At 41.9% G+C, this 14,443-nt stretch overlaps 2 protein-coding genes across 9 annotated transcripts; one reads left to right on the top strand and one right to left on the bottom strand.

The window, feature by feature from the left end:
* Positions 1 to 521: 521 nt before the first annotated feature.
* u2af1 (U2 small nuclear RNA auxiliary factor 1) lies at positions 522 to 4,340 on the bottom strand. Of its 2 annotated transcripts, none has more exons than XM_019884695.1 (8): positions 4,234 to 4,340; positions 3,028 to 3,115; positions 2,549 to 2,615; positions 2,409 to 2,458; positions 2,215 to 2,313; positions 2,002 to 2,135; positions 1,102 to 1,196; positions 522 to 894 (listed from the first exon to the last, which is right to left on the bottom strand). In XM_019884695.1, exons 1-8 carry the CDS (start codon positions 4,275 to 4,277, stop codon positions 623 to 625), a joined length of 849 nt encoding a protein of 282 aa, XP_019740254.1. In that variant the 5' UTR covers positions 4,278 to 4,340; the 3' UTR covers positions 522 to 622. The 2 variants fall into 2 exon arrangements, with proteins under 2 accessions (XP_019740254.1, XP_019740255.1); XM_019884696.1 differs by having other exon boundaries at positions 649 to 888; positions 1,101 to 1,196.
* A 2,176-nt stretch (positions 4,341 to 6,516) lies between these two features.
* On the top strand, positions 6,517 to 13,414 carry gabpa (GA binding protein transcription factor subunit alpha). 7 transcript variants are annotated; one of them, XM_019884691.1, is made up of 11 exons: positions 6,523 to 6,630; positions 9,547 to 9,653; positions 9,900 to 9,998; positions 10,087 to 10,234; positions 10,691 to 10,775; positions 10,850 to 11,074; positions 11,685 to 11,879; positions 11,950 to 12,006; positions 12,099 to 12,221; positions 12,615 to 12,807; positions 12,957 to 13,414. In XM_019884691.1, the coding sequence occupies exons 3-11, from the start codon at positions 9,922 to 9,924 to the stop codon at positions 13,174 to 13,176; spliced, it is 1,323 nt and encodes a 440-aa protein (XP_019740250.1). In that variant the 5' UTR covers positions 6,523 to 6,630; positions 9,547 to 9,653; positions 9,900 to 9,921; the 3' UTR covers positions 13,177 to 13,414. The 7 variants fall into 7 exon arrangements, with proteins under 7 accessions (XP_019740252.1, XP_019740246.1, XP_019740250.1 ...); XM_019884694.1 differs by having other exon boundaries at positions 9,547 to 9,657; positions 10,090 to 10,234; XM_019884688.1 differs by having other exon boundaries at positions 9,547 to 9,657.
* Positions 13,415 to 14,443: the final 1,029 nt, after the last annotated feature.

Here is a 14,443-nt window from a genome sequence, read left to right as displayed (position 1 = left end):
CACGTGTTACCCAGTATCTTACAGAGAAAACCTTGGTGCCTATTTTTTTCTTTTATCACAAGATTTTGTTTTTATAGTATCCATAATATACACAAACATGATGTCATTGCCTTGCAGATCTTGACCAACTCCGTGATTTTTGTTGTCCACGACAAGGCTCGTTTCCTGATCCCAATTTTGCTTTGTGGGGGTCCAGCATTGTGAGTTTGATGCAGTTCAGATCAACAGTGCGGTATATCAGGTATAAGAAATTGTGTTGTTCAGTAATTTACAAGCTATGGATGAGTCGATAAGAACATCAGCATCACCAAAAAGCCCTTTGTTCGAGTCCCTAAACCAGCATAGCTCGTTAAGAGCGCCCTTCTCACCGCACTTGATAGCACCCTGCTCAAATGGGTCTCGAACAGTGTTCAAAAGTATAATTGGATAAATGTCATAAATTCAATATGAGAGTGTTAATATATTAAAACTGACACCAGACAAGGCCTAAAAAGTTACATAGACAAATTACTGACATCACACATCATTACATAAAAATTTTAATGGGGTGAAAGTCATTTCAGAACATAACAAGTTACTTACAGCCGTCACAGCTTCAACATCTGGCACCACTCAATTCTTCCTACAATATAAGCGGGAGGGTACAAACTTTTAAAAAATTTAAAAAAAGAAGAAGAAAAAAAAAGAGAGAGAGAGAGGCAAAAACAACAATTGGTGAGAATGGTACAAGGAAGCAAGTTGTCCTGGCTTGTGGTTCAGAAACGTCCCGAACGCTCTCTATCCCTGGAGCGGCGTCTATCGTGGTCGCGTCCGCCCCCTCGGCCTCCTCTGTCCCGGTCCCTTGAGCGGGATCGCCGGTCTCTGGAGCGTGACCGGGACCTGTGACGGCTACACGGAGGAGGAGGAGCAAATTATCAATCACTTCTAAATGCAAATGAATTTGGATTGACGAACCGTGGTCTGCGCCAACACAAAACAAAATCAGCAAAGCATCAACACCGCGCAGCTTGCATGTGCACAATCACAAAACCGTGTTACACGATTCTGGGACATTTGTAACACTCTCATGGTTTACTAGACAAGCATCTGTGTAAACGTACCCTCCCTTCCGGCGACGTCCATACAACTCTCTCCTCAGCTCACGAGAGATGGGCTTCAGATGCATGAAATTGCAGAAGCCACCTCGAGTGCATTCCCTGTGGAAAGAGGAACACTCAGAGCACAGAAAGCATACAAGCTGTCAAGAGGACAGTCATTTCAGACACTTGAAATGTATCGGTGAGATTACTGGCGCTGGAGGATTATTGACCAAAAAAAAACCAAAAACAAAAAAACAACAACAAAAATCACAATTATTTTGATTGAGATTGAAAAAACAATTATTCATTGATTTCTAAACTTAGTATTTATTATACTACTGCGTTCAAGGTTATGTTGTGTTGCCACAGCAGGTTCAAGTAGCACATTTTATTTCTGAATTTAGAAGTTAAAACGAACAAACAAAAACTAACTACAATAACAAATAAAAACTATTAAAACTCTGATGCTGACTAAACAGGCTCAAGATCTTTTTTTCTGGGGAGCTTGAGGTGTACTTGAAAATTCAGTCCAAAACAAACGAATGGGACAAAAATAAACTCAACAGAATCTAAAGTTGCACAAAACATTCAGAGTTTAAATTACAGTAACTCAAAAGAATCTAAAGTTGCACAACATTTTCAGAGTTTAAATTACAGTCCAGGGATTAAAACACTGTGGGTGTTTTTTGTCACAATGATTCCAAAGACGGAAGTCCATCATAAACCGAAGATGACTTTGTACTTGAGTTTGTCAGCTTGTGCGTTTAAAAATGAAAGTGTTTGAACATTACCCAGCAGTCATTCCCCGAGTCTCTTTCATCATACAAATCCCAGCTGAACTTGAGGATCATGAGGGCGATCAGCAAAGCCTCAGGGGCACATACATACACACACACACACACACACACACACACACACTCACCCCATTTCATACTGGCGACAGCAAGCTTCCCTGAAGTCTGTGACAGGAGAAAGCTCAGCATGGATGGGCTGCCCGTTGAACCAGCGATTGTTCAGGTCGATCACGGCTTTCTCAGCATCCTCCTCACAACGGAACTACAAGGGAACAATCACAACATAAAAAAAAATAATAATAATAATGAGTAAATAGAAAAGAGAGACACCAGATACCCACCTTAACATATACGTTCCCCACAAGGTGGTCTCCCAGGTTGTCGCACACATTCATTTCCTCCACCTCGCCATACTTCTCCTCCATTTCTGTGAAGACCTCCTAAGAGCGCGGCGGGGGAACAATCAGGCATCATCTTATCCGTGTCCTGAAAGAAACTGATGCTCTGGAAAGCATCAATGTACAAGAAAGCTTACCTCGAAAAACTCATCATAGTGCTCCTGCATTTCCATGTCACTGATGGCACCTGGTGGACACAACGGAGAACGACAGTGAGGCACACGCCGGTACTTGTGATATCAGCGCATTTATTCCAACGACATATTAAGATGCTTACAGGTGAGGCCATCAGCAGACTGGGCGCTGTTCTGAGGGTTGCGGTAAATGTTCAGGAGGGCGATGGTCTGAAAACCAATGTGCACAAAATTCAGGAGGCTTTCTAATGACTTGTAATGGAGGCAGCCCGACAACTTCAATTCCGTGTCCTCCGACAGAGCAGTTATATACTCGGTGGACATTAGGAACATCGGTACAATCTCATGAGAACTAATAGAATCACTCAATGAAATATTTTTTTCCACTAATTTTAAAACTATATCTCTATTATTTTGGTTGGAGAGTTTTCATTCAGAGAGAATCGCAAAATTTCGACCCTTACGTGAAGCCAAATTGCTGGTCTACAACATTGCAACTACAAAGATAATAAACATTTCAAATCAAATCAGTACTCAGTGAAAATGCATCTTACCTCATTACATTATATGGGTGGTATCTGATGCGATATTTAACATGTAGGATACAAAAAGATTCATTTACCTGGCTGAAAGTGGGTTTATTGTGTAATCTGGAACAGCGGTCACCATGTCGACAGGCACCAATTTTAAAATAAAAGGAGCAATTTACTCTGGAGAGGGAAGCACAAGAGAGAGTCCAACGTTCAGTTGAGGTAAAGACTTGTAAAGAATAGCCGGGCGTCTCAAAACTCAGAGGAATGTTGGAGAAGTCATCATTTGAAAATGTGGACACTTGTAGAGATTTTGCATTATGTTTCTACACTGCCCTTCATCATTTTTGGCAGCCCTAATCAAGAGGTGGTCTTATTTTCTAAACAAATTCTTTTTTCCCCCCTCTCAATATTATGGGACCTAAATAGAGGGGGAAAAAAAGAACTACCAACCTTTGATTCAAGTTCATTTATATAGCAGGCGGAAAAAAAATAGTTTACCTCAAATCATGTGTGCCTCAATTATAAAACACTCCTGATGTTAATATTTTGTACAACTCCCCTTTTGCCAACAAAACAGCACTTAACCTTGTCGTAAAATGTTTCAGAAGATTAAAGACTAAATTAATCTATGTGAAGACACTGAATTTGTTCATGATTTTTCACAATAATTACGATGCAAAAGAACTTCAAAACACAAGTGTAAAAACAATTATAACAATAATTCGATAAATCTAGAATCTACTGAGAATGTAATAAGGGAATACTCCTCACGAAAGTGAGCACCGGCAAGAAGGCGAATGTATTTTTATGCTAAAGCTAAATAATTATAATCATAATAATATTATAATTCAATTTATATCCGTATCGGGGGTACATGTGTCTAATGTGCTCCTGTACTGCGATAAGAAGGTGGTCGAGATGCTACATAGCATGCTACCCATCGTTTTCATTCAAACAAAGACTTGACTTGAATGCAACCATTTAGGCGCCTAATCCATAAAAACACCACTCCCAGTGACTCAACCCATCAAACTATTGTAATTTTAATAAGCAACAGTAACTTGTAGGAGCATTCCAGAACTATTCGGCAGGTTGACGTTGCAGGCCAAGAAATGTAAGCAGCGCGGCATTTTCTAGGTAGCCAGCTAGCTAACGCTACCTAGCGTTAGCCGCCAATAATGTAGCTCTTCAAAAGCTGTACCACAGAATGCTCACAAGAGCATGGGAGCACCTATGGACGTAAAACATACAGAGTCGATTTTACTAAACGACAAATTGTTGATAAAATTGCTTACTTGTCTTTCTCTGTCCCAAAAATCGACGCCAAGTACTCCGCCATCTTGGCTAGCCTGTGCTCTACAAGCAACCCCACGCTTTCCGTCCCACCCCTTCACAATAAAAGAACAGTTTCAGCCAACGGTGATTAGCGTTCTAGGAGAAACAATGCTTTATCGGGAGCTAAATGTAATCCTTTCGCCCGTATTACTGTATATTACTACCAGGTTGAAACACTTTCGAATGGAAAAGAAAACAATTTCATATTGACAAGGATCGTCGCTGTTCACTCTTAAATCATTTGTTTCACATGGTTCTCAAGATTTGTCATAAACAGGGAAATGTACAGCACTCAAATGTTCAAACGATGCAACACAAGAAAAATCACCTTTATTTTGAAAGGGAAACTCTTTTACCAAAAATATACATCGCTGGGCATTTCAGTCTGAAATGGCTTTCAAAATAAGAGGTAGATGAGTATCTTTCAAGGACTGTGCTAAATTAATCTTCAGCATTTTTTCATAATTGCATTGATCTGTGTGGGCCCTTAAATTGACGATAATCTTTGAATGAAAGATATGTTTGACTGAATAGGTCCAATTGTAAATCGCTCCAGGAAAAAAAAAAAGATCTCCAGTGCTGCGTCCCAATTTGTAGGCTACATCCTCCGAGGTACGCTCGGGACTGAGTCATTCGAAGGTTTCTCTTCATGGGCTGCGTAAACCGTGGCGAATTCGGACAAGCTTGAAGAAGAATAGAGCAATGTGGGCTACGAAAGTGCGATCCAAAGCAGCCTTCCCTCAGGGGCCATCTCCATGGAAACAAAGGCCACATTCGAGGCCGTGAATGTGGAGAGCAGCGTGCAGTTGAGGTACAAGGGGAAGTTAAGTCATGATGTCCTCAAATTCGGCCTTTGAAGGATGCGGCCAATGGATTTGGACACAGATTGTGTGGAGTTTTGTACGTGCCCACTTAAACACACTAATACACATCTTTTGTAAATATAGGACAGATGTATCTTTAGTATCCAGTAAATGTCATTATTCCAACTGACAAATAAAATACAATACTGTATATGCAAATATATGTTGGGGTGTAGAAGGATTTACCAATTAAATAGTTCCAAGTTTTCCTAGTTTCTAAAAAGTAATTGAATTGCATTATAGAATTTGATACAGATGCACAGGAGAGCAAAGAGAAATCTGTTTATTTAATTTAGCTGATTTATCTGTTTACACTTGAGCTCAACAGAGAAAAGGTGTGAAGTTTGGATTTTGTCCATCTTGTGTGAACGTCCTCTCACATCGCCAAAACATGTTAGATTCATTGAAGACACGAAATTATCCACCAATGTGGATAATTTTCTTGTTTTGTTCAATGATCGTGCTGTTCTGAAATGCCTTACCAGTAAATTAGAATCCCTTTAAAAAAATCTGTTTTGCCAGATCATTCATGTTTTCATTGAAGGATGGTACTCAACTCAAATTTATTGAGCACTTTAAAAACAACTACAGCTGCATACAAACTGCTGAATTTAAAAGTTAAAAAAACAGAAACATGAAAATAAAGACAGTTAAACCAAAAATATTAACTTAAAAACGGTACATATAAAACAATGCTAAAACAAAGCCCAAGGATAAAACCCTGTTATGAGTGTTAACCCATTTAATCCCACCGGTCACATTTGTGAAGGACAACAATGATTTAATTTACAGGGCTCTAAAAATTGTTATTACTGATTTCTTAAAAGGGCTACCAATGACACCTGATTTTGACTTTTAAATGTCTGGGAAAAATTTGGGATTAAATGGGTTAAATATTACAAATTCTGCTAGCTGATGTAAACTGAACACAATTGTGAACGATGAAACGGCAAAACTAAATTGTTATGCAACTGTTTTATAGATGCAATTTTGTTACTGTTAGACATGCACATCCATTAACAATCATCGAACTCGTCAATTTATAGGTTCTATGGGAATTTGGGTGGGTACACTTGTTGCACAATATGTGCGAGTAGCAATTTTTAAACTTCTTGGTCGAGTTGATTGCTGTCTATGCTGTTTCCTATATTTGATCCGGCATTTCCCCAACACTATAAAGAATTACAAAAAAAATATTAATTTACCAAGATAAAACTGCTTTTTTGACACGATACGACGCGCCACAATGAACTACTGTACATTAAATTATGGCCAACCAACTTGAAAAATGTGCCCTTGTTTTCCCCATACAAGTTTTAAAGTAAGTTCAGTCATGCCAGTTAGTCTCCGCCCTCCGCTCTCTTGTGTTTGTACTGTGTTGTAGTAGTAGTAGTTGACCAAAAAGTTCGCCTCGACTGAGAGAATATAGTCAAGCCTACCGCCTCGAATTGAACACATTTCCAGATTTTAAACCCAAGGCTCCACGTTTAAGAGGTATGGTCGTTTCTGAATACACTGGAGTTGCTCCTAAACGAAGTAGAATAAAGTCCATTTTGTTAGCTTCGCTCGTGCTCGCTGTCTTCCCGCTGTTTTGCCACTAGCTTAGCGAGCTAGCAATCGTTAGCCGAGAGCGGTAGCCGCCTGCCCAGTCTTGAAAGGGAACGTCCCATTGTGTTTATCCAAACGGCCAACAACCAGTGTTAGCATCTTGAGGATATACACGAAGGTAAATGGCTGAACGTCTTTTCCAGACAAAAGTTAGCCCTGTCGCGAGCGGTGTTAGCCAAGCCCGCCCGCTGCCCCAAACAGTGCGTAGTACACGTCGTTAAACGATAAAGGGCGTCGTTCGATCCCCTCGCCGCGTTATATCAACCGTTAGCGCCAAATCTAAAGTATCATACAATAAAATACAAGAGTGGATCTCGATTTTAGTCTTTCCGCGGACTTAGTGGTGTCACCGTAAACGCGTGTGCTGCCCAGACGGCTGCTCTCGGAAGTCTATCAACGCAGTAAACCTTTGCCAGGATTTCCGGCTCCTTTCCATTTGCCCTATGCTGTTTTGTTTCCGTTTATTCTATTTCCGTTTCTCAAACTTTTCCCCCATTCAGAGTTCAAGTGCTACTTAACGCTCGTCTTTTTGAAAAGTACGAAGCCGCGCGTGCGTTTCGGAAAATCGGGTCCCGTTTCTTGTGCTTACGGTGGAGCCGCGGTTGTGTAACAAGGGCTTGCCTCGCCCCACGCCAAGACCGACAGCGCCGCTTTGCAAATGTGTTGCTAACTTTGTTCACTCTCGGCGTCACCGAGTATCTTACTCGGCCTGACGTTTAGTTCGTGGCTTATTCATCTCCACTCTCGCAACGTCTACGTGTACTTTTTGGGGTGGGCACTTTTTCTTGTGCGCTGGCCTAGCGTTTGGCCTTAAGACGCCAAAGCCTCGCCCTCGAGTGTGCTAACGTTAGCCGTTAGCTGTCGACGGTCCCAGGCGGCATAGCACGATAGTGGAGGCTGACAGGGCCACCGCCTCGAAGACACACTACACCCATTTATAACATTCCCAGCATGCTATGAATACCTAAACCACCTTCCCTTAACTTTAAGAGCATTTTATGGATACCTCCCCAGTCATGACCTTCATAAAACACAATTGACAGTGTCCTATGATCAAAGAGGATTCAAGAGGTTGACCATTAATATTCGACGGGATAGCTTCCCTTTCAAAAGTGTCGTTTTCATATAATAAGATAACTTTAACTAACTCTAAATGTCTCCGTTTTCAGCATCGGAGACATTCAGCCATACTTGGATGTCAAATTTTGAAAATGTTCATGATTATGGATAATTTTAGGCCATAATAGTAAAGTGAAGGTAAATACAGTCGTTCCATGGATGCCCAATGCAATTGTAATTTGATCAACAAGATTTGTAAAACTCACATGCGAAGAATGATAAGGGCCCCCTGAAACACACTTGCATAATGGTAAGGACAAAATGCATCGTGATTAGAGTTGTCCCAATACGATCGACATGATCGTAAATCAGGGCCAACCACTCAGCTCATCGGTATCGGCTGAAAAATATCAGATTTTAAAATGTTTCTTATTTTCTAAAGTCAAGATTAAAATATAGTTCTTTACCCAATTTCAATGACTGCTGATTTACAGGAATCTGGAAATGTATCATCTTGGGGTTCCTTAGTTCAAAAGAAACAAAATAAATGTGATAGTTTAGACAATTTGGACGTGGTCTTGTTTTTGTTCTTCATTGCATTTTATTGCAGCGGGATTGATCAAAACTCTGTATCAGCAGATTCTCAAAATCAAGTGACTTGCCCTCAGACTCCGGTCCCAAAAAATGTTATCAAGACATCCCTAACAATGATGGAGACAAACTTCATAGAAACCATGTCAGTTGTACAATTTACATTTATTGCCCTTCAACCTCCACTGAATACTGATTGATACAAGTGCATAGATGATCCGAACTACTCATTAAACCCATTACACTCACGTATTTATACATTCATTACGTTAAAGACATGTGATTGTTCTTATACTTGCACACAATTATACATACCTCAGAGATAACACTAATCTATTTTATCGCTTTTGTCGAAATGAAAGATGTCTGCCATATCCTGGCACTTTGGATCTCAGGTTCTGCCGGTGTCTTGCAACAACAACATGAGGCAGTCTTTACTGGCATTAATGGGGAAAAACAGTTTGAGTATCAGGACCATTTGTAAAAGGGTCAAAACAACCAACTTTTCAAAAACTTAAAATGCGTTTTTGTTCATTTTCATGGAAGAGGCACATTGGCTAATTAGAGAAATTCCTATGTATCTAAAAATGATCAGCATCTTCAAAAAGCATGTTGCAAAACATGAAGTTTTATTTTTGGACAGCAACGGTAAAGACTATATTTTTGCCTTATGAGTATAAAAAATGTCATTTCAGAACATTTTTTTCTTTGAAACAATGATGACCTTTTGAATAACAGCTCCCAATAAATGAAATACTCATATGACTATTTTCAAAATGACACGGGTGGATAAACAAGTGATACCTTTGGATGTAAAAAGCCTACACAGCCCTCTTCAAATGATCTATATATATATTTTATACACATAAAAATGGGACCAAGATAAATCACTTAAAAACTTTGTCCAATACTAATATGACCTATATCACACCCCTGCTCCCACTGAAAATCTTCCCTGGAGGGGAAGTAAAACATAACAAAAATAATTTGGTCGCACAAATGTGCTGTGCACATCCTTTGAAGACTGGGGATGTAGCAGTGTTTAAACTCAACTAATCACATTCACAAAACAAGAGCGGATGCTCTTGAACTGGTTTTCGTGTGGCCCGGGTTCAGATGTTCCAATAAAAATGTCCGTGTCATTTTTTATAGTTTCATCTCACAGCACAAGCCATCGCCCACAGAGGGCTTCCGTAGCTTCAGAGGGGCATTCATGACAAAGGCAGCCCTCAGGAGAAGAGTACAAAATAATTTGGAAGGAAGGTGTGCATTCACCTCCCTTGGAGATTCACCCGCTTTGTCAGTGTTGCTGGAAACAACTATTTGTAAATATTCTCATTGTTTCATGTCAAGGCTAAAAACATTTAGGGCATCATTCATTATTATTGACTGTGTCGAATGTTGTGTTGTGGTATTAAAATAAAACTGAGGTAACACTGAGCAATGGCGTGAAATTACCTCACAAAATTTTGAAATAAATCCTTTCAACGTCCCCCTTCCTGCAGCTCGCCACTCTTTTGAGAGACAATGTCCAAGGGTGGATCAGAAGAAATGATAGAGATCGAGATTGACGAACGGGAAAAACAAGCATGCATAGAGGAGGGGTGAGGACACTTGAACTTCTTTTCCATAACCTTCGTCCATTCCTGTCGCGTCGCTTCGCGGTTCTAATATCTCGTCTTGTCTCGCCAGAAGCATGGAGGAACAGACCATCATGGCGGCAGATCTGATCCAGCAAGACATCGACATCAACGAGCCAGTCGGCAATTTGAAGAAGTTGTTGGAGCCTCGTCTCCAAATATCACTGGATTCATTTGAAATATGCTTGCAGGACATTCAGGTAAAACCACATATTTGAGTGGTCATTTTAGAAAGCTCGCTCTCGTGGCTGAAAGAGAGGATACACTTTTGTTGTACCGCTGCCTCAGTATTGTGTATAACATTGGAAGCCTAATACAGCGGAACCTCTTGAGTTGAACCCAGTCCGTTCTGTGATGTTGCTGAACTTTCAAGTTGCATCTGCGTGGCAAAATTAATCTGCGTTATTCACTTGTTCATATTGGACCGGGTAGCAAGACAATTTCCTCCTGTCAATCAAGTTCGATCTCCGATTCTATGGTTATCTCACTTTTCATATCACCACCGCTGTGGTGGCAAAAGGAAAAGAAAAGATCGTTACGGGTGGTGGACAGTTGGAGTGGTTCTTGAAACCTTGATTATTTAAGGGCGTAGTTAACGGTCAATCAACGAATCAGCCTTTTGCGAAAGGGCTCACCTGTTCTTTTCTTGTTTGTAGTTGCACCCAGATCACAGCCTCTTTGATCAGGGCGTCAAAACAGATGGCACGGTGCAGCTCAGCCTGCAGCTCATCACCAAACCAGGTAAGGATGAGACCGCAATCTTCCAAGTCTCGAAGAGCCGAATTTGCATTCTCTACTTTTGCGCCGTAATCCAGGCGACGAGAAGCTGAACATCTTGGAGATCGTGAAGCCCGTCGAGACAGTGGAAGTGGTGATCGACCCGGATGCGGCGGGGGAGGAGGGCTCGCTGGTGGACGAGGGACAGCTCATCGCCGTGGAGCGATCCGGCCTGTCCGACGAGACTTCGGAGCAGGTGACGCGCTGGGCCGCTGCGCTGGAAGGGTACCGCAAGGAGCAAGTCCGGCTCGGCATCCCATATGGTGAGGAATGAGAGCACCCTGGGGAAGGCAAGCCTCTCCCAAGGCCAAACAATTAACATCTGCCTGTGGTCGATGACATCTTTTCGAGTTTAGCAGCCAATGTCATGCTGCTTAGGTTGTGAGACGGAAGAGGAAATTGTTAGCTTTCGTTTGCTTCGGTTAAAGCCAAATGTCCAATAGAAATGTATTTATAGCACAAAAGTTATTTTTGTGCTCAAATGTTCCATGCTGTTAAACATTCTTTCATGTTGTTGGTGCAGATGTTCCAAAGTGTTTGAAAATGTTCAAAGTCAAGAGTATGGTAGCCTAATATTTAGAAGTAACACATGATGATGATGATGATATGTCCTTTATTTGTCCCACACTGGGGAAATTTACAGTCTACAGCAGCAAGATAATGGGTAGAAAGAAGAAAAGAAAACAAACACCGTTCAATCAAGTGCAATATAAATACAGATATGGATACGGTCATGTACATGAATTTTAGGTTTGTTTTGTCAGTTTTTATTTTGCCGTAGTATCGAGGTACTTTTTGCAGGTATAGTCCTGAAGTCCGAATTTTAGTTTGCCACCCCCCCTCCCCCCCCCCCCCCCCCCCCCCTCTTTTTAGACCCCGTTCTGTGGACGGCCGACCAGGCGATCCACTGGGCTGTGTGGGTGATGAAAGAATTCAACATTGACGAAATGGAAATAGGGAGCATTCACATCCCCGGTCGAAACCTTTGCGCCTTCAGCCAAGAAGAGTTCCTCCAGAAAGTGCCAAACGGAGAGATCCTTTGGAGCCACCTGGAACTCTTACGCAAATGTAAGTCATTTTCAATGCTTCCGTTCATTTGGCTGCGAACAAATTCTCACGTTCGTGTTTTGAATCTCAGATGTTTTGGCAAGCCAGGACCAGTCCGGGGGGGACGCCACTGTCACCATTGATCAACGTAAGACAAGACTTTACCTCAAACCAGAGAGGCAAATTATTCCACTGTTGCTTTGTTCTGACAAGCGTACAATCTTATCCGTGACTGTCCAGCTGTGCAGATAATACCGGCGCAAGTCAGCACGCCCACGGCCATTAAAGTGTTGAAGCAGAACCGCGGACCCCGAGCGCCCCGCATTTCCGGAGAGGAGCGCAGTTCTCCCGGCAACCGCACAGGTAGGGTCAACCCCACACAAGCATTGTACAGAGCAGACAATACTAATCTTGTACTTCTCTTCAGCAAGCAACATTTACCTCCTGAAACGCTAAGGGCATAGCTGAATTGCCATACAAATGTAAAATGGAGTTAGTTATTTAAGAAGTTGTTAGGATGTAAGAAGTTGTTGAATGGGCAGAGGGCGGACAGTTGTTTCACATTTAGGCCAATCACAACTGAGTTTGTCGTGTGTCTTAATGATGTCAACTGTTTTAGTCACCACTTTTGTGATGGCATCATTCTCACACACACACACAAAATGCATCGATTGCTCAGAGCAAAAAAAGAAGAATTGAAAGCGACGCGGAGGCCATGAAACAAATAAAAGGAATGAGCTGCTCCTCTGGTGACAGGCAACAACGGTCAAATCCAGCTGTGGCAGTTCCTGCTGGAGCTGCTGACAGACAAAGACGCCAGGGACTGCATTTCCTGGGTGGGCGAGGAGGGCGAGTTCAAGCTCAACCAGCCCGAGCTGGTGGCACAAAAGTGGGGCCAGCGGAAGAACAAGCCCACGATGAATTACGAGAAACTCAGCAGAGCCCTCAGGTATTCTTGGACGGTATTTCAACGCTGTGTGCGTTCAGATGGACAAGTGTACTCCAATGTGCAACAATTTGGAATCTGAGAACCAGTTTTGGGAAAATATCTCCAAAAAAAGATTGAGCAGCATCTTCACTCACCGCTTCTTCTTGCAGGTATTACTACGACGGCGACATGATCAGCAAGGTGCAGGGCAAGCGCTTCGTGTACAAGTTTGTGTGCGACCTGCGGACCCTGATCGGATACAGCGCCGCCGAACTCAACAGCCTGGTGGCGGAGTGCGAGCAGAAGAAGATGTCGCGAGTGCAGGTGCACGGCATCGGGCAGCCCATCACCACAGTGACGTTGGCCACCACGCTAGACAAGGACAGCTGAAGGAGGAGAAGGGAGGCCTGAACTCTCGAACTCCCCCAATGAACCCTGCTGCCACAGCCGAGTGGATGAACACTTTATTTCGGCATTTTTTTTCAAAACCACGAAAGAGGTGGACAGCGATTCCAAATGAGACGTGGCAACACGTGAACGCTTTGAATGTGACTGAAATAATGTCTTCCTTGTCTGTAGTGACGATCATTGTGTACATATGTACACTAATACAACACACACACACACACACACACACACACACACACACATATACACCATGTTTTTCGGACTATAAATCATTCCGGGTCTAAATTGGACCAGTCAAAAAACACACACACACACCTTGAAGTAGCACTGTTGCATTACTTGGGGGTGGGGGGGGTCTTTTTACAAAAAACAAGACCAAAACAGAAAAAGCACCCAAGATAACATTTTATTTTTAGCTCAAAATACATTGTTGGTGACTCAAATTAAGACAAGAATTGGCTGTAAAACTGTGAATGCCAGATTAGAATTTAAAAAAAAAATCAGAATCCTAATAAACCATTGAATATTGTATTCGTTGGTAGAAAGAGGCGGTAATGCACCAAAAGTATTTGCCAAGCGCCAAGAGTTAGAAGTAGCCATGGCAATTACCGTGTGCTGTTTTGTCAAACAAATAAAGGGACCGTCTCCCCAGCACGTTTGCTAGTTTGGAATGCAGCATCCACAAGAATTTACATTAAGATGCACCAGAGTAGTTGCAGGACCAGCCAAACTAAGAAAAAAGTGTAACTTGTAGTCCGAAAAATACGGTACACCGACACACACGTTTCATGTTTTTGATAGCCGTGCCACGGCCCGTGTATTTTCATATTTTCCTTTTATAGAAGAACCTTTTTGTATTTTTATTTTAGTCTATGTTCCCTTCAATTTTGGACCCTGTTTTTTTGTCCATAAGGGGAATAAAGTGGCAAACAATTTTTCTGTTTTATTTACTGAGTTGCTTTTTGCAAACGGTTGACATTTCAGTTCTTAAGGTCAAATATGACTTGAATGAGACGATGATGCAGCATAGGAGAAGACCGGCATCTGCCTCACAGCTCTAAGGCTTGACACTCACGTCGGCTTTCTCCCACCTTGCCGAAAGTCCAGACCAGTCCAGGGTTTTGCCCCGTCCTTTGCTCCATGACACATGACCGAAACAATAACCAGTCAAGAAAAGGATAGACAAAGAATCAGTGTTAGGAATATCCATCAATCCATTTTCCAATTCGCTTTATCCTCACAAGGGTCA

Source organism: Hippocampus comes, unplaced genomic scaffold (assembly GCF_001891065.2).
Source record: "Hippocampus comes isolate QL1 unplaced genomic scaffold, H_comes_QL1_v1.1 scaffold95, whole genome shotgun sequence".
NCBI classification, from domain to species: domain Eukaryota; kingdom Metazoa; phylum Chordata; class Actinopteri; order Syngnathiformes; family Syngnathidae; genus Hippocampus; species Hippocampus comes.
The sequence above is the reverse complement of the archived record's forward strand: the minus strand, read 5'-3'. Positions and strand labels throughout refer to the sequence as shown.